This window comes from Castanea sativa, chromosome 3, assembly GCF_040712315.1.
Source record: "Castanea sativa cultivar Marrone di Chiusa Pesio chromosome 3, ASM4071231v1".
Classification (NCBI taxonomy): domain Eukaryota; kingdom Viridiplantae; phylum Streptophyta; class Magnoliopsida; order Fagales; family Fagaceae; genus Castanea; species Castanea sativa.
The window spans coordinates 54975455-54996386 of record NC_134015.1 but is presented as its reverse complement, the minus strand read 5'-3'; the positions used below and the strand labels follow the sequence as shown (position 1 = coordinate 54996386).

At 33.7% G+C, this 20932-nt stretch overlaps 1 protein-coding gene across 1 annotated transcript; it reads right to left on the bottom strand.

Moving 5' to 3' along the window:
- Window positions 1–5756: 5756 nt before the first annotated feature.
- On the bottom strand, window positions 5757–7467 carry LOC142629456 (transcription factor MYB106-like). Its single transcript, XM_075803449.1, has 3 exons — window positions 7307–7467; window positions 7054–7183; window positions 5757–6580 (listed from the first exon to the last, which is right to left on the bottom strand). Exons 1-3 carry the CDS (start codon window positions 7437–7439, stop codon window positions 5866–5868), a joined length of 978 nt encoding a protein of 325 aa, XP_075659564.1. The 5' UTR covers window positions 7440–7467; the 3' UTR covers window positions 5757–5865.
- Window positions 7468–20932: the final 13465 nt, after the last annotated feature.

The window sequence follows — 20932 nt, the reverse complement described above, 5'->3', positions numbered from 1 at the left end:
AGTGGATTTACGAAGGGAAAGATCACACGTAGTTGTAATGGTATTTGTAACTGCTGAGGATGAACTAGCCATGATAGTTTTTAAAAAGAAGAATTGTTTTCCTAAGGTCTGTCAGGACTAAAACGCCACGTCTAGGCTCACACGTCCACAAGATAACTTAGGAAAAATAGGTTCTTTGACACTTTGAGAATAACTCTTTAGTGTTCTACTTGATTATCAAATCCAATGTTCTGATGTAATAAATACAGAGGATTTAGTTATTGTGGCAACTGTAAATCACAGAGCATACTAATCAAGACAATAATCAAAGTATACTAATCAAAAGAGAGTGAATATGCTCTTATTATTTAGATCCAGTTATTTAGCCTGAGCCGTACTTTTTTTTTTTTCCAGAAAGAATTTATGTCTAGTAGAATTAGTTATTAGACACAAGCCATCATTTTTTCTCTTCCTCTAAATATATATAAGTATAAAAACGTACTAAAGATGAGTGTTGTATGTATCATAGTAGCTTAGGTTATGTATTTAATAATACTTTCCACAAAATAATTCATAATTATCATGGTAATAAGTTGCTAATTGAATGTAATATAAACATTGTACATGAAAATCAATAAAAGTACATGAACTCAACTATTGTGAAATTGTTTCTTAAAAAACAATTGTGAAAATTTTATTTTGTCTGTATGTCTGTAACATTACTTTGTTACTTATTTACCGTGAGTTGCATGCATTTTTGTTTTTTCTTCTCTCTCTATTTACTGCCTTTTAATCTCCTTATTCATGAGATTCTTCATATGGTCCTGTTGTTACATCATCAGGTGAAAGTGCATTTAATATATACAAAGGGATTCAATCAAATATGTTGGGATAAGCTATGGAGACTTTTTCTTTTCTTTTTTTGAAAACAAAATCCTATGTTTCACTCATAATATTGTATTTTATATATATTTCATCAATCATAATATGTCACATGCCTTCTTTTTTTTTGGGAAGGTAGTATATGGAGTGAATACTATCATCCTATACATATCTTCTATGATTCATTTACATTTATTCCCATAATTAATATCTTAATTTACATGGAACTATTATGGAGGAAAATTATAAAATTTTGAAATAGTTTAATTTTTTTTGTTTCAATTTTATTTTCATTTTTTCATAATATTTTTCCTTCAATGAATTCTTTCTATTTTGAATTATGTTGACTTTCTAAACTATGTGTTGAATTTTTTTTATATATATTTTTTCTTTGATTGATTTTCTTAACAATAAAATTTTAATTTTTCTTAAGTACTACTCATCATGTATGTATCCATTTGAACATTGACTGTCATATATTGTAATTAACGATTTTATCAATAAATATTATTGCGCTCTCTTTAATTAAGTTTACCTGTATAAAGAGAGTTCAATAATTTTAATATTGTTTTAAGTATATCGCTATATGCTTATATCTTTTATTGTGAGTATTTTATGTATTTTTTTAATCAATATATTAATTTTTAATACTTTTTGAATTTTATAAATATTACAAATGGTTATTTAACCTTATAATTTGATCAAGGACTCAAAACTATAACAAGTTAAGTTTTAGCTTGAGTTTAATTAGTAGTAGTTTTAAATTGGAAGAACACTAGGTACAAAAGCATAGTAAATTTGAAATTTAATTTAGTGTAGTTGATACAATATTAATTATAGTGAATTAGTTCGTTCATTTACTGAATTTTCACTTTAATTATTTAGTATAGATAGTGAAAATGAGCATACTTAATTTCCACGAGTTGGATTATTGCTTCTATTTTTTAATTTTTATCTTATAATCTCCTTCTTCGCATGAGATTATTCATTTTTCTTCTATGTCCGCATGTTATTAATAAGTCCTATAATGTAAAATCGTTCGAAACTTTTTCCACAACTGCTAATAATGTGGTTTGTCATTTTTTTTTTTTTTGAGCTTACAAGAAGTGGGAATGGGAACTTTGGATCAAAGTTGTTTCTATTTGAAGAATCAAGTAATGTCATTAAGTAGTAAGACTCTTGGAATGTGGCCTATCATAATTGATACATATTAAAAGTGGTGTGAACTAGTTATAAGCCAGCATGAATGTAATGTTACTACAATCACAGTTTACTATCTTATCAATTTATGAAAAAATTGTGTCTATATCATCAAGAATTTTGGATCAAATCACTGTTGTTGATAGTGAGGGTGGTTTGGTCCTTTTATGTAAAACTGCATGTAATTAATCGAGATAAACATACATAAAATACAATATTTGAGAAAATTTAATGCAGTGTAAAATAACATTATTACAACGAATTCAAGATGTGAATATAAGGAAAATACTGATATGATTGTCATATTTACCATGAGTTGATTTTCATTTTATGATCTCTTTCTTCAAATGAGATTTTCAATTGATGTCATTTTTTAGTTCATTAAATTAAGTAATTGTCCCTTTATATATATAAAATGAGATCATGAGGTGCGTGATGATTGCCCCCGTACTATTGAGCACATGTGACTTATGTTTCGTTGAATCTTTTAATTTGGGATAATATCATATCTTATTAAATCTTTTATTTTCTTTAAATTTTTATTTAGATGTAAGACATGTTGCATTTAAAAATCAAATAAATACATGTGTGTCACACATCTAAATAAAAATAAAAGAAAATTTGGAGGAATGAATTGAAAAGGACCATTTTTCTTGTATTTGTTTTCATCAAAGACAAAAATCTATATTGAAAGTGAGGGAGTTGGTTTTCTATTTTTCCTAACTTGTTAACCTATATTCAGATAGAATCACCATCCTTTCCTTTCCATTTCCATTTTTAACTCAGAATAGAGAGAATTTATTTTATGGTTAAAGGATGTGTATAAAATGTCATATTGTTCAAAATTTTAAATGTCGTATCACTAAATATACTTTAATATCTATAATATATACTTTGAATAATAAAACATATCCATATTAAATGAATCCAATCTAACACAATCGCACGTGATTATATATAGTGCATGAGAGTTGGATGCACTGCAACTGCAACACTACTTATGGCCCTGGCTTATTCATCTATTGCACCATGGTCCATTGATGGTGCCCTCAGAATTACTCATAACAGTAGCGGCTCCATAATTTTTATTTAAGGGGGTCAATAATGGCAGAGCCATGAATTTTTTGACGGGGAAGCGTGAGTAAAAAATAAAATGATTATTACTCTTTTTTTTTTCCAATATATATAACTTTCACGTTATATACAACACAACTATATTGTACAATAATCTTAAAAAATATTAACATTTGAAAGATTGTTAAGACAGCAATCATTGGATCCATAAACAAATAAAATTAAAAGACTAATTATACATTTTTATCAAATTAATAATAACTTATTATATAATTTATATTTATAAGTTATATCAATTAAATAAAAAAATATTAAATAAATAAGAATAGTAACGCACTTAGGAGTATGGCTGGCCTGGGAGTAAGTGTAAAACTAAGAAAAATAATACTCCTATAATAAAATTTTGCTTTTGAAATGTATGATTTTTAAAATATGCATACTGTTACTCTCTTGGAATTAGAGTAAATAGTAAAAGATTTTTTAGACTTACAAATGTGTAGAACACTTATCAATATACTTGATCAAACATAAAGAAAAACCAAAAAAACATAAATACAAATCAAAAATAGAGAAAAACTAAGGATCATGTTTAAACTTATTTCAATTGAGTTTAACAAAAAATTTAAAGTTAGGGTGTTCAAATTTTTATTGTAGGTGTAAAAATATATATATATATATATATATATATATATATATATATATATATATAAATGTTTTTTTTAGGACCAGGTCAGGGGGCTCGTTTGAACCCCCTGGGTTGGTCTTGGGGCCGCCTTTGACTCATAATGTAATTGCTGCTTCGTTCTAAATATTTGGTACCAGTGAGATGGCCGTACGGTATTCAATGTCCAAGGGTGGGTTTGGATTGAGAGGCTGCGTCCTGCGTTTACGTTTGAGACTTTCTTTTTTTTTTTTTCTTCTCTGCGCACATGTTTCAACGGGGAACAGGTGCACTGTTCACCACTGTGCGTGAACAGTAACCGCACAGTGGTGCACTGTTCATGTACTTGTTAGATTTTTTTTAAATTAAAAATGAGACCCGCATCACTATTCACCCATTTAAAAATTATTTTGCTACAGTGTTTTCAGTTTTCAGTTTTCAGCTGTATCCAAACGGACCCCAAGTTGCAATAATATGTAGAAGTGTAGAAAAATAGCTGTTACGTTAGGCTTGGTTTGGATAGCTGAACGCGTCTAGTGTTCAGCGTTTCTAGCCTCTCTTTCTTTTTTTTTTCTTTTTTTTCCTGTGCACAGGTTTCAACCAGCGACAAGCAGTACTATTTATCACTGTACATATACTGTTCATGCACTATTTATAAACAGCACACGCACTTTTCAGTTTTTTTATTAAAAAAAAATAAGACTTGCGGTATTATTTACATATTTAAAAATTATTTTACTATAGTGTTTTTAGTTTTCAGTTTTCAACTATATCCAAACGAACCCGTAAAGTTACAACTGGCAATTAAGTTCACTAAGGCCCATCCATTTAATGCAGTCTTGAATTGCACAATCTATATCCAATGCCATTAGAGATGAAAGATTCTACAGAAAAATAAAAGGAACTATCATTCTACTGTTCTACAGTTTGTTTGCCTTTTTTTTTTTTTGGTTTTGTCTTTTTGTATGGCTAAGTTTACACCGATGTTCTGAGTCTTCTGACCTAGATCTACATTGAAATAAATAACAAAATTTTAAAGAAGAAAAAGGAGTGGTGGTTAATTAAAAACTTAGAGTATTTTCGTCAAACATGCTAAAAAATATAACATTTAGCATTTTAAAATACTATTTTATTTATTTTAATATTTTACTTTATAATAAATTTAACATCAAAGATTTTATTTTTTTTACTACTTAATTAAAATATTATTTATTTTAATTAAGTGAGAGAGAAAGTAGTGGAGAAAGACTAAGGCACACAGCACAACAGAGAGTAGAAGAGAGAAAAAGAAAAAAAAATTCTAGCATCTTTTTGCAGTAGAGTGTCAAAGATGACACTCCACTGTAGCAAAAATATCAAAAATTTTAAGAATAACATACTTGATGTGGATGAATTTTTAAGGAGATGAGAGCTAAAATTAGAGTTTAGCATTTTTCACATCTTTGATGTGAATGCTTTTATACTATTGCAAAACATATTACAAGTGATCCAATTTTTTTTTTAATTAAAAGCTGTTAAAATTATTATGAATTTTACTATAAAAATGAAAAAAAGAATATGATGTTGCCATATCTTAAATATCAATAATATATATAATAAATATTTTTTTTGTTAAATTAGATATTTGGTCATCAAACTTTAACATTTGTTTACAAAATTGTACGTACTTATACTTTAAAATGTTTCATAAAAAGCTCCTTAATAAAATATGACCATCTTATAAATGAAATATGCTAACATAATAAAGGTAACCTGCATAATGGTTAAAGCACTTCTCATTACGTTTACCAAAAAAGAAAAAAGAAAAAAAAGAGCACTTCTCATTATTATTAGAAAGTCTTTCTTATGATTACATTTAATGCATCGGGTTGCAATAACATCTAGCTAAACTAGCTAGTACTTACTAATTAAGAATACTCAAAATTTCAGAACACAGGTGAACCAGAGGACGAAGCATTCACCAAATGGAGTATACTGTTCCAGTAATTCTTATTGTTCTCCTCAAAATTACCGCCGCAACTTTTGTCCCCATTGTCCAAGCTGTCTCCTCCACCCATCAATGTGTTATGTTATTCACAACTGTAACCAAAGATATCCGTGAAACCTTCCATGGTATTTGAGAGTTGCATGTTGTTTTCACTCACAGCCCTAAAAGAGTCGCCAATTAACCATGCACTTGCTGTGGTGTTAGTAGTAGTAGTTGTTGTTGTGGTACTACTATTATTCATGTCCTGCAATGACATTGTGTTATCCATTTCACATGTGACTGAGTTTTTGGCGAAATCAAGTGCTGCACTCACTGTGCTTTCATTGAACACAACGTTTGGGATAGTGACAGTGTGGTCTGCGAAGCTCAACGTGGAAGTTGGAGATACAAGGTCACCACAACCTCTAGGGAACATTCCTGGACTTTCTGACTTTGACCACAATCCTTGCCAAGCTTTGAGTACGTCTAGGCATGGTGGTGGTGGGTTTTTGTTGATAAGCTGAGTCTGAATCTGAGTCTGAGTCTGAGACTGAACAGGGTTAGACACCACAACAAGCTTGGACTCTCTCACAAGTCTAGCTTCCGCTTCAAGACGTGCACACTCCCACTGAGCCATGTGGCTTACATTGGCTGCATTTTTTGAGTTGCCACTGCCTGAGCTGAGTGCATCGGTTTTGGGCTTGTGGGTCACGGGATCAATGCCCATCTTAGTTAGCCTTTTCTTCAAATGTATGTTCCAATAGTTCTTGATCTCATTATCGGTTCTCTTGGGCAAGTGAGTTGCTATAGCTGACCATCTGCAAAAGAACAAACTATAAGTAATTTAAGAGCTCTTTTACATGTCTTTTCTTCATTCAATTTCTGAACACTAGCTGTTGTCTAACTATAAGTAATTTACTTGAAATTTTATTATGACCCGACAAACTAACTTATAATATGTTAACTTTTAGATATAAAATTAAAAAAATAATAATTAAAAATAATTTTTTAGATTGTTTATGTAGTAACAATCACTTTTTTTTTTTTAATAATCAAGAAACTTAACAAGTTGGAACCACCATCAACAACAACACACAGTGAGGCCAAAAGGCCAGACTCAAAACAACAACAGCCTTCAAATAAGTAATAGTAAAAGACGAGAGTGGGACTGTGGAAGGAAAATGATGATATCACAGTCACAGACACTGTTTTTTGTTTTGCTACAAAACAGACACTGTAAATAAAAATATTTGTAGAAACCTTGTACTTTTCTCTAAAAAACTAAGATTACCTGTTTCCAAGAAGAGCATGAAGCTGAATGATGGTTTGCTCTTCCTGCAAACTGAACTTTCCTCTTTTAATGTCTGGTCTGAGGTAATTAGTCCACCTCAATCGGCAGCTTTTCCCACATCTCTGAAGCCCTAAAAATACCCCCCCAAAAAAAAAAAAACCATGAGTTAGTGACTTTAGAGGTGTTGTAATGTTTGGCTATATCCATAATACAAGTACACACTATAAAGGGTCCTCATAAATAGAAAATTCACCGGCTTTTGCAGGCAAGGCTCGCCAGCTTCTATGACCATGTTCTTCAATGTAAGCCAAGAGCTTTTGGTCTTCCTCAGGAGTCCATGGACCTTTCTTTAACCCCACCTTTTCACAACATGGAGACCTGCCCATTTTGGAGTTTTGATAATGACTAAGTAAAAGAACTTTAGGACTCTATAATGATAGTGCCCACAAAGAGAAAGAGAAACTGAGAATTGTAGGAAGTACTGTTGGGGAACAAGGAGAATGAGGGATTGGAGTAGTGGAGTTGATGGGTCAGTCACAATTTAATAGCGGATAAAGAATTAAATGTGACCTTGACGAACCAAAAATTTTGGGTCATGACTATTATACCCTCAACCTTCTACATGTAATGAAAAACTACAATACTAAATTGAGAGGGTGTTTGGATCCAGCTGTACGCATTCAGCGTTCAGCATTTTCAGCGCTTTTTTTTTTTTTCTTTGTTTCTACTGCAGAGGATAGGTACTGTGTATGCCTTGTATATATACTGTGCGTGTACTGTGTTTTATATATTTTTTCAACAATTTTTTATTAAAAATAAGTTCTGCAGTACTATTTACACATTAAAAAATTATTTTACTACAGTATTTTTCAGTTTTTAGTTTCTATTTTTAATTTTCAGCTACATCTAAATAGACCAACAAGCTCCTCTGCATGGCTAGCCTAGCTATTAAGTACGAAAAAAATGGAGTTAGCTTTGTTGGTAACTCACATGTTGTTCATCCACAGGCTTATCATTGCACACGATATGGTCGGTGGGGGATTTAATCAAATGGTTGTCATGGTTGAATTATTGCAGTCTATTTGTTTGCATCATTTCATGTGAGTCTAATTGTCTATATATATATATATATATATATATATATATAGAAATACATATAATTTACAGGGGTGTGAGTGTCACAAAGACAATTAAAAAACAATGATTCCCTATCCCAACAATCTTACAAACTAATCACCAGAAAAAAGAAAAAAAAGAAATTGAAAAGAAAAGAAAAAAGTATATGCTAATAATGTTCCCATCTAATTAATTCACTAGGGACGTTTGTACATAATTCTGGTATGCTAGTAATTTTCTCCTTTAAATTCATACAGTATGAAAACAGTCCTATATATATTTAAAAAATGGTAATATTTATAGGGAAAATTAACAAGAAATAAAGTTTTACGGTGTAGGGCGGGGCTTTACAAAGCCTTAAAGGGCGGGGATGGGGCAAGAAATTTTCTCCGTCATGTGGAGCGGGGCGGGGATGGGGTAAGAAAAATCTATATGGGGCGGGGGCGAAGATTCCATCCTTTGACCCTGCCTCGCCCAATGCCATCCCTACTTCCCCCCCACCCCCAATTTTTTAAAAATTTCTTTTATATTATGTATAAGTATTAAAAACTTTAAATATTTTTCTACAAAAATAGAAGTTTCTCCCTCAAATGTTTGAGTTAGTTTAATGATGCTGTTAAAAACTAATAAAATTTGTCAATCGGTCTAATAGTTATAGAAACAATATAGTTTTTTTTTTCAAATTCTTTTTTTCGTATATGTTTGATATCAAACTAAATAGTTTTCGTATACTAATTGGAGTTTAAAGATTATAAATTCTCTTAAAATTATCTTGCGAATATACATATGTGAAAGTTATTAATTTTATATACTATATATTTATAAATTATGACTTACTTTAGTATCAAAATATTAATATATATATATATATATATGTGTGTGCATTTATATATGTATGTGATGATTTATCTTAATTCCTAATTACCATATTAGTAACAAAATTTGACCACAAATAAAGAAGTCTAGCTCCAGTCCCACGTGCATGTATAAACTATAAAGTTATAGAATACGACGCATCTGACTCAAGCTTAGTTTGGATAGTGCGTTTTGTGGCCACATTTTGAGATTCTGCATTTTTTTTTTTTTTTCAACATGCATGAACAGTAACCGATACTGTTCATGCAAGTTATTTTACTGTGCGGGAGACCAATTTCACTGTTCATGCACTGTAGCTGCACTGTTTACGCACTGTTCATGGGACCCATAAACACTTTATTCAGAAAAAAATATTAAAAATAGGTCCCACAATACTATTCGCACATTTAAAAAAAATTTGCTACAGTGTTTTCAGTTTTTAGCAATAAACTCTATCCAAACGGACCCTAAAAAAAAAAAAAATACAAAGCATCGCGACCACATGGTAATTAAATGCCTGAATTTAATATCAGTTTTTAAGAGGTATAACTAAGCAAACTGGGAATTTGTACGACACTAATTTTGTGAGGCATGATGATATACTTATTATCCACTATATCCTATTTCCTTTCCTTTTTTATGATGCACCTGTTTTTTGTTTTTTCTCTGACAATTGTAAATGTGAGCTTGGTTTTTTCATTTTGATAATTAAGCCAAAATATAGCACAGGAGGCATAAAAAAAAAGGAAAGTATCTTGTTCATCAAAAAAAAAGAAAAAAAAAAAAGAGGAGGAAAGTATCTTTGGCCAGAACTCCCTAAATTTTTGCTTCCAATGTCATCGTTAACCCTTTTAATAGCCTGCCAAAGAGGGTGTCATAGCCTGCCAAAGAGGGTGTCACTGAGTGACCAGAGAGCAATAAACAAACTTAATTTTAACAAATAAAGTCCATCATGAAGCAAACGTGGATGATACAATACCACAAACCGAAGGTTCACTACTCAGCAATGTCAGCATTCAGCGTCTAAAAAATCCCTCTTGAGAAATTAAACAATTAACAGTACTATTTGCTTTAATTAGAGAAAAGTAAAAAAAGATTAAAAAAAAAAAGGTTTTAATGCATTATTCATGTAGAGTAGATTTTGGGACCAAGTTCCCAACTGCCAAATGGGGGTAATATGAATCACATATATTTATATATCTGTATTCATTATTTTATGTTTCGATGTCTAAGAGTTTTTTTTTTTTTTTAGTATTTGATGTCTTAAATTAAAAGTTAAAACATTGTTGGGTTTGAAAATAATTTAACAACCATCGCGCACTCTCTTAGTGGGATAATTACTTCACAAATATGTTCTCGTGAGGTGGAGGGTGGACAAAAGTTTAAGTTCAAGTTTTCAAAAAAAAGTTTTATATACATATACACTTAGATTAATTAGACTAGTTAGAGTATGATTTATGCCTCAGATAAAAAGAAAATCACTGAACAGTTTATATTAGTATGAGTTTAATTAAACATAATAGAATTGAAAGTTACTCATCTTTTTATTTGAAAGATAATATATTATGATGGGACTGACGAGAGAGATCACGGATGAAGATAATACCGCAGACGACACCATCCCTTATTGACGAACATAATACTGCCACGTCATTGACGAGGATACCAAAATCATTCAAGGCCGCCAGTATTATCTTGGGCGGTTACAACGCCAGCTGGGTAGACTGTTGGAGGCGCATTAAAGACCCGTTACTCGGCTAGGAGCGTCATTAAGCAAGGAATTAATGACGCAACGGCTAGAATCCAGAAGAAGGTATATAAAGCCTTCAAACCTTTGACACAAGGTACATACACCAACACAATTATATTAGATGCGAAGTGATTCTTTTATCAAAAACCTTCTTTTGCGCTGACTTTGGCATCAGAGGCGTTTTGGCAGGCACCACACCGGTGACCAATGGAAGGAACTTTTGCCTCTGTCAAGGCGCAGGAGCGTGACTGACATCATCTGGACGAACTCTTATCGACTGACGAGATTTTGCTTCATCATATTAAGTACACTTATCCAATCTTAATAGTTTATTACAAAATATATATTAAATAAGATAATATTCTTAAATAATCTTTTAAAATAATTTTATACTTACAATAATTAGTGGGAGAGGAAGAATGTAAACTCCCTTTCTCCTTATATAGTAGATTAAGTGATACTAATAAGAGCATTCATAGCTGGGTTAGTAAAACAAAACCCATTGACAGAGTTTTCAAATATTGGAATCAACTCTTTGTAATGACTTTAGTTATTAATGTGGAAATATGGTTTTTTTTTTTCCCATAATGAGGAGATATGTCCAAGACTTCTTTATTTTATAAATAATTATTCAAGGATAGCAAAAACTATGAAAAGATCATTAATATGGGGAGAGAACCCTATAGGTTTCCACAATTATATCCCAAGATATTCTTTCTGAAATATATATATATATAGAGAGAGAGAGAGAGAGAGAGAGAGAGAAATTAATGAAAGGAGAAAATGCATGCCCACCCACGCTGAAATATTGTTGTCCAGCATTTTCTTCCTAGCTTTGTAATAAGCAAACACCTGAATTTCTTACTAGACGTTACTTTTTTTGACAGAGAAAATTGACAGATTGATTGTTTGTGCTTATTTCATGAGAGAGAGTGTTTTCTGATTTCTATTTACTCTCATTTATAATGCTTCCTTCTGCAGCAAAAGTTGAGACCTCGTGCCCTGGTGCATGCATGCTACTCTGCATTACAATTTATCAGCAAAAATATAGGGCCTGGTTAAACAGATGTGTTTAAAATATTTGTTAATTGATTATTTTAGAAAAATTTTGATATCATTTTCACGAAAAATATAGTAAATTACAAATTATAAAGTTTGGGATATATAGATTTTAAACGCTAAAATTTTAGAATTTGAAATTTATCCTTCTAAAGTTTGGGGGTGTTTGGATTTTATATTGGGAGTATAATCCAAACATCCCCAAATTTTTGGTAGTAAAATCCAAAAACTCCTAAAATTTAAGGAGTAAAATATAAATTTTGAAGTGTTAGGGTGTAAAATTTAAACACTCCAAAACTTTAAGAGTGTAATTTGCAATTTACCCAAAGAAATTTAAAAAGTTGTCGAAAATCAGTTATTTTTTCTTTTTATATTAAAAAGTTTAAAAAATATTTTTTAAGCCAATACATTTAAAACATTAGCAAACATTTTCCAAATTATAATATCTATCACATTATGGCTTCAAAATGTTTCGTTTATAAAATAATAAAACATAATGATTAATTTTTTTTCCTTTTTAGGTAAAAAAAAAAAAATACACTTTTTCCAAAATATAATATCTATCCACATTATGGCTTCAAAATGGAAACACACATGCAGACTCCCTAGCTACCTTAGCGACATCCTCGGTTCAGAATTTACCTAGGACTATCCTTGTTGAGGATTTGCTAGAGCCAGCTCTTACTACTGTTTCTGCAGTTTGGATCCACTTAATAAGGTCTGGACCTAGTTGGATTGACCCTATGGTATCTTTTCTGAAAAATGACGTTTTGCCCAACGACAAGTCTGAAGCGGACAAAATCCGTCGAAAGGCAACACGTTTCTGGTTGTCCAAGGATCAGAAGCTGTATAAACGATCGTTCTCCGAACCATATCTGTTATGCGTGTACCCCGAGTCAACGGAGGCACTTTTGGAAGAATTGCACAAGGGGATTTGTGGAAGCCACACTGGAGGGAGGTCCCTAGCCCATAAGGCTCTGACTCAAGGGTATTGGTGGCCCAATATGCAGAAGGAAGCTCAGGATTATGCAAGAAAGTGTGATTAGTGCCAAAGGTTCACTCCTAACATTCATCAGCCTGGAGGAACCCTTAACCCTTTCTCCAATCCGTGGCCTTTTGCTCAATGGGGATTGGACATAGTAGGACCATTTTCGAGGGCTGTAGGAAACAAAAGGTGGTTGCTTGTGGGAACCAACTACTTCACCAAATGGGTAGAGGCTGAGCCCTTGGCAAATATTAGGGACATCGATTCCAAGAGGTTCATCTGGAAAAATATCGTCACTAGATTTGGCGTACCACATACACTCATTTCGGACAATGGGGTTCAATTTGACAGTAGAGCTTTTAGAAAATATTATAGTGACATGGGCATCACAAATAGGTACTCCACTCCAACTTATCCTCAGGGAAATGGGCAGGCCGAGGCCGTCAACAAGGTTATAGTTAATGGACTCAAGAAAAGACTGGACGATGCGAAGGGCAGATGGGTGGAGGAATTGCCGCATGTCTTATGGACCTATCGAACTACGCCGCATAGATCCACAGGAGAAACACCATTCTCTATGACTTATGGGGTCGAGGCAGTGATCCCTTTAGAGTCTGGTTTCCCCACACTAAGGACGAGTACTTTTAGCCCTGAAAACAACAACAGCCTCCTGGAGAAGGGCTTAGATCTAGTGGAGGAACGGCGAGAGGCAGCTATGGTCCAAATGGCTTATTATCAGCAGAAGCTTAAACGAGGATATGATGCCCATGTGAAGCTCAGGCCCCTAGCGCCTGGGGATTTGGTTCTGAGAAAAGTCGTGGGTACTGCAAGAAACCCAGCTTGGGAAAAATTAGGACCGAACTGAGAAGGACCATATCGGATTATTTCTGTAGCAGGCATAGGGTCATATCGACTAGCTGATTTAGATGAAAAAGTTGTACAGCGTCCATGGAATGTAAACAACCTCCGAAGGTATTATTATTAATAAAAGGCACTTTTGTCATCTATGGTTTAAGTTATAAATGTATATGAACTTATCAATTACAACTCACTAAGTATCAAATAGAAACTTGGTTATGCATGGTCCTTGGACTACATACCTTATGGAAATTGATATCTTATTATTTGTTAAACAGAACCTTAGTTATGCCGGGTTCTCAGGCCTTCTACTTTGGAAAAATTAACATCTTAAGTTATTATTACTAAGTATCAAATAGAAACTTGGTTATGCATGGTCCTCGGATTACATACCTTGTGGAAATTGATATCTTATTATTTGTTAAACAGAACCTTAGTTATGCCGGGTCCTCGGGCCTTCTACTTTGGGGAAATTAACATCTTAAGTTATTATTACTAAGTATCAAACAGAAACTTGGTTATGCATGGTTCTCAGACTACGTACCTTGTGGAAATTGATGTCTTATTATTTGTTAAACAGAACCTTAGTTATGCCGGGTCCTCGGGCCTTCTACTTTGGGGAAATTAACATCTTAAGTTACTATTACTAAATATCAAATAGAAACTTGGTTTTGTAAGGTCCTCTGACCACATGCCTTGTTAAGATTAATTTTTGATTTTTTGTCGAACAGAACTCTGGTTAAATTGAGACTTAAGTTATATATCTTTAAGTGTTGGGCAGAAATTTGATAAGGTAGAGTCCTCGGACTGCTGAAAGTGAACTTATTTATTTCACAAATTTTAATTGTTCCCAAACTGCTGAAAGTGAACTTATTTATTTCACAAGTTTTAATTGATCCCAAACTACTGAAAGTGAACTTATTTATTTCACAAGTTTTAATTGTTCCAAACTGCTGAAAGTGGACCTATTTATCTCGTTCTTTCTGTTCGCTGTTTGCTAATAAGAACTTTATGGCAAACATAAAGATGAAAAGATGAAACAAACATAACTCAAATGAAAATCAAATTAAATTGTCTTCCATTAATCATGTCAATACATATATTAATATGGAAAATTTCAAGTATAGAGAAAAAAAAGCCCTAAGCTCGGCCCTAAGTTCGTGGAGGGGGGTCTTGTTGAGAAGTACTGCTAGCCTCGGTGCTTTTCAGTTCCAATTCAAAGGCAGACAAGACTTTTTTCCCTTTGTCTGTTGCAGTGATTGGAGGGACGATAGGCTCCATACGTTGGCTTAGGCCCTTCTCGGCATCCCCACCCCCTTCCTTCTCTTTATTGGAACCTGAAGGTTCTGTAGGATCTGGAATGAGCTCTGGGACCATAGGAGGAAGAGCAAGAGGAGCTGCCTCAAGGGCAGGAGCAACAGCAGGAGCCTCTTCTATCTCCTGTACGTCAAGAGGAAGCCAAATGTTCTCGAATTTCCTCAGCTCGGAGGCTGAAGGAACCCCTGCTACGTTTAGAGCTTCCCCCCAGACCTGCTGACAGTATTCTCAGCACAAGGCCGCGAAAGCCTCTGTCAGCTGGTCTTTTGTTGCAGTTACCCCTTCCTCATAACTTGCCTGCTTGGCGGCCTCTAGGGAGCGCTTGAATGTGTCGGCTTCCTCCTTCATTCGCGCGAGCTCCTTCTCTAAGTTCGAGCGTTCCTTCTGCGCCTGGGAGAGCTTATCATTCTTTTGGTGGAGAAGCTTGCACTGCCCTTCTACTTGGGTCCTCATAGTTCTCAGGCTGGCCTCGGCACCGTCTCTTTCTCTTTTCAGATCAGCCAGCTGAGAGGCGAGTTTCTCATTTTCTGCGAGGGCCTGACTAGGGACTTCTCAGTCTCCATCCGAATGTCAGCCTCCATTCTGGCCTTCTTCCGAGAGTCCTCTACAAACTTCTCGGCTACAAAGACTTCTTGAACAGCCTACGACAAAGTGTTAGAGAATTAGATATAGCAGAACACTCATTAATAATCCAATATTATAAAAAATGAAATATTCATAAGAAGTTAAACTTACAAGGGCTAATTCCCTTTTTAAAGACAGGAACATCTGAGGTTGGCTCATTTTTTCCAAGGTTTCCATATCTTTGGGCAGCAGAAGAGAGCGTTCCAACGCGTCGGCCAGGTGGTGGGCGTGGCCTTGTTGGACTGCCCTAATGCTGGACTAGCAAGAAATTGGTGCACCGTCCAGTCTTAAGTCAGGAGACCAGGTAGCCGGTGCTCTGCGCACTTCAGCCATGTCTCTGATCTCCCCACTCTCAACTGAACGAGCCCGTCATTTGCCCTTGTCTAGCTTCTGCTGCTGAGCTGGCTGTGGCAGTTGTCGTGGCTTCTTTTGTTTTTCGCCACCAGTCTCCTCGGCCTCCCCCTTTCTTTTCCTTTTAGGCTCCTCAGCGGGAAGTTTGGGTTCGGCTGGAAGAGGGGGAGGTGGCAAAGATGGAGGAACTTGGGACCCTCCCGCCCTCTTCTGGGCAACTTTCTCGCCTCTCTTAGTTAGAAGGCCTTGAAGCTTGTCCATGTCCTCCTTCTCAGAATCGTCTTCTGGATGGGCAACAATCAACCCTGCAACTCCGGAGGCCTCAGTGGGCTCTTCTTCCTCGTCAGAAAGTACGACGAACTGGTTTCCTCGGGGTCTTTCGACGTCCTCGAACTGAAACTTGTCTATCTCATCGTCCAATGTGTGCAAAGAGGACACTCGCTCCTCCGGGACGTCAGTTGCTTGAGAGTGCATTGAGAGAGGGATCGCCGCAATCGGACGCGTGTACAGAATGGTGTTGGGGTCGTCGGGAATATCGTAGTCAGCAAGAAAGTTTGGTCTGGCTACGTTTATTCTCTTGCGCCGCCTATCTCCCACGATAATCGCGTTCTCTATCTCCTGGAAGTTCGAGGATATTGGGTTGAATCCCAGTATTAGGTGAGCCGTTCTTAGCTGTAAATCTTCACTCACGAAAACTTCTGAATGCAGCACGCGGTTCAGGTCAGCGACGTTGCAATGGCTCAGGCGTGGGCGCACGAGTTGCTTGTCTGAAGAAAAAGACATCCAAAAGGGCAAATGTGGTCAGATTAGTAATGCATATAACAAATTAGAGTTAGACAGTTTGTGAAAGTAAATAAGCATTTAAGGATTTTTAGATGGAGTTATGGGGTTGGGAAATTAGATCCTAAGGAGTCACACCTGGATCTCCCCATACGACTAGGCAGTGTGGGCCGTCGTGCCAGTTACTTGAGGCGTTTAGGTCGGATCAAAACTCCATTTTTCTCTGAGGATAGGGAAAAATAAAGTTTTGAGAGGCTATTGTGGGGAGTGAAAGAACCTAAGTGGGTATTTGGGTTTTGGGCTTTATCAATAGGCACTAGTTCGTTCTTGACTAAAGGCCTTTAGGGCCATGACTTGGCTCACAAGCCGAGGGCCCGAGGATTCATCCGAGGAAGAGTCACTCCTCAGACAGAACAGTGACTACTTGGAGGTTCACTAGAAAGATCAGGGCAGAGCTTTGGAAAGACTGTAGGTTATGGAGGGAGTCCAAATACCCTCTAGACATTTTGTTGTAAGAGAAATATCTCAGGAAAAGGCTGCTGACTCCACATTAAAGACCTTGCACCTACCTCCCTAGCCGCATTAATGGGGAAGTGACCCCTGAACAGTGGAGTTCAGCCTTCTGGCTAATATTTAAATATTTCAAGAAGGTGGTAGAAGAAAATTTTGGGTGACACGTGGATAAAGGGAGGAGGAAAGGAAGTATATAAGAGGAAGAGGGGGCAGCAGAGAGAGGGGGTGGTTTTTTGGAAAAGGAACTTAAGAAGGACTAGAAGCTGTAACCTTTATAACAAAAAAGAGAAATAATATACAAGGGGTCTTCGGCCTACGTCCGAGGAGGTTCATTTTTTCTCTATTTGTCCGTTAATTATAAATATTGTAATATTTTGGCCCGTTCATCAAGTTTCGAGCACCATCGAATTGGATTGAGAACCCATACTCTACAAATTGAATTGTTTAAGGCTCATTGGGCCTGAGCTTACGTATATTTTTGGGTCCAGGTGCAATTGTGCACTTACATTACCTTTAATATAAAAATTAAGAGATCGTTTGGTATGACATTTTAAACAACACTTTTTAATTCTTAAATAACATTATAGGTATTTTCACACACTTTTTCACCCATACGTATTTCTAAAAAAATATAAATAATGTTACTAGAACAACGTTATCAAATGACTCCTAATTCTTTAAAAATGTGGGTATTTTAATTAACTAAACCGTGCATATCCTTCTTAAAAAAGTCATGCAAACTTTTCAAAATAATTTATACAAGTGTCTTCTAAAATAGAGAAAATATCGTACTTCCAAAAAATAAATACCGCAAATTAAATATACTACCAATAATTTATTTTTGCAGAGAAAAAAAAAGTACCATTTAATGTGTATTCCTATCAATTTAACAAGAATTGTAAATAGTGGGTGCTCTTTTCCTGTAGAAACTAATGTCATAAATGATAATTATTAGCACTGTTAAGCCGTGGTTCCAATGGTTTATGGCTGCTTCGAGTACAGGAGGAAGCTCATATTTTGGAGGGTGAGCTTGCCTAGCGTTTTGCCTTTTTTTTTTTTTTTTTTTTTTTAACTGAGTCTCATAGTACTATTTATGATTCAGTCAAATTTTAAAAAATGTGTATAAACAGATCAGCTGTAAGTCTCATGATACTATTTATAATTTAAAAATTATTTTACTACAGTATTTTTAACAATAAATTTTTAATATTTAATAAAATAAGCGGTATTCAAACAGACTCTATTTCTATGCGACGTGGAGAAATTTTGGTGAATCCCAGCAATCATTAATAAATGTGTGTGATTGTTTTTTTTTTTTTTTTTAATTAAAGATAGAAACTTTTTTTTTCCTAATATATTACTTTATTATACTTTTTTTGTTTAGAAAAGTTAATTATTACTTATAATAAAAGGGTAAGTTCTAGTAAAGTTTTTTACTCGTCATATATAATTAGAGTAATGCTAAAATTATAAACTTTTTTACAAAATGTTAATGTGGTGAGCGGTAAATGAAATAGTGATGTTAATGGTGGGCTAAGTGGAAATCAATATGAAATTGACCGTATTAACAATTTGTAAAAATGTTATAAAAGAGTTTGTAACTGTAACATTACTTATATTATCAATATTCTAAAAATAAAATTATTGTTATTTCAATAATAACTTATGCGTCTGATTAACATATACCCTTAAAATATATATATATATATATATATATATATATATATATATATATATTAATCATCAATTTAAAAATATATATTATGAAAAATTGAAAAATCTGTCAAACTTTTTGACAGCTTTTTCAAATTTTCATAATAAATCTCCTAAAATGATTTATCAACGTTAGCCATAACTTATTATCACTATGATAATTACCATTTTTTTTTTTTTTTTTTTGTATTTCTAAGTTCTAAGGTTACCTAATCAAAATTCTTTCCCTCAAAAAATTCGTTGCCCCGTAAAACTATAAAAGCAAAAGAAAAATTTTCTGACAATTGCTTTTACTATTCACTCCTATCAAATAACCAAAAAAAAAAAATTGATGTTAAATGAATAAATAAATAGTGTTTATTAGTTAGGATCATTTACTCTAGATAATAAATATACACGAACTTTAGAGCAGCTACACTAAAGATGGGCGTAGAAAAAGTACATACACTCTTGTTAACTAATTTGTGGCACGTATCATCACCACACACTCTTGATGTGATAATCACTTCATAAATATAAGTGTTTGACATACATTTACATTTAAATTAAGTTAAAGTAGAATTTCTATCTTGTATAAAAAAATCGTAGCACTTATCACACATAATATATTACATAGTCACAATTCACATACACACACAAAATAAATTTCCTCAAGTTTCAACATCTACATCATTCTTATTTTTAATCAAACATTGGAAACCTCTAGCTTTGAGGTGTGTTTCTAGTGTTTTAATGTCCACTTGAGGTTGTCGTAGAAAGTACAGTTTAAGTTATAGAGCTTTTCTACAAAATAAAACTTTTACTTTAACTTAATTGAAGTGTATATGTATGTAAAGCTTCCATCTAAATACTTAAACTCCGAACCTTACCCCCCACACCCCACAAGCACTTATACTTGTGGAGTGACTATCACATCAAAGATGTACGGTGATTTTACAATAAATAGATTTAACTAAAAACATATAAGAATTTAGCAAATTATAATGATATAAGAGTCTTTGAAATTGTTACACCAATTTGATAACTAAATTGATAAAAGGCCTTTAAATAAGATAAATGGCTAAAATAATTTTACAAAAGTGTTTTAAAATTTCATGCTTGCATTTAATTAATAGCCAGTTTATTACTGTTATTAGGTCCAGTTAACAGGTGCCCTTAAAGTATTTATTAATTATCAATTTTAGAAGGGGTAATTACACTCTCCCACCTTAAAGTTTGAGGGAATGACACTTCACTCCACATTTGAAAAGAAAAAACACTTTCTTCCCTTAAGGTTTGAAGAAATTAACCCTCACCCTATATTATTTATATTAGTAATGAAGTATTTTAATTTTTTATAAGAATCTCTTCGCAAAAGTTTAACTATGCACGGTTAGTAAGAATGTAACTGATAAACTCTCCATAACTTGTTGAAATTGAAAAAGAAGAAGAAGTAAAAGTAATACTTAATATTTTAAAATACACTTTTCTAAAAAAACAAAAATTTTAAATACACTTTAATTGAAATTTTAAAACAACATATTTTGAAATTGAGGATGTAAAGTTGTGATTTACAACTACTTTGTGTTGGTTTTAATTCCGTGCCAAATTTTATTGTAATTTAATACAATCTTTTATACCATATATTTTATGTGGGATTTATTTGTAAGGGATGTGTGTGAGAGAGAGTGAGTGTAAAGACTCAAGGCATCTGTTGAAGACAAATGAGTTTTCTTGGGATAGCTTGCGATTAGCCATCTCGCGAAGTGAGGCATGTGCCCTGCACATGACTGGAATGCGAAGAGTCATGACAAATGATGACAACTGGTTTTTGCAAGTGTCTCGCGAGTAAGGCCTTCCCGCGAGATACTCGCGAAATAATTTATTTTGCTATTTTGTCCTATCTGCTCCACTACATCCTCATCCACACAATATATATCATCATTACCCATATATTGAGTAGGGAGCTTTTCAAAGAA

Excerpts from the sequence above, each read along its gene's own strand:
- LOC142629456 (XM_075803449.1), bottom strand. The coding sequence starts at position 7,439 with ATGGGCAGGTCTCCATGTTGTGAAAAGGTGGGGTTAAAGAAAGGTCCA. Across the intron at positions 7,184-7,306 it reads AGCCTTGCCTGCAAAAGCCG|GGCTTCAGAGATGTGGGAAA; the intron begins GTGAATTTTCTA and ends GGGTATTTTTAG. Across the intron at positions 6,581-7,053 it reads CATGCTCTTCTTGGAAACAG|ATGGTCAGCTATAGCAACTC; the intron begins GTAATCTTAGTT and ends GTTCTTTTGCAG.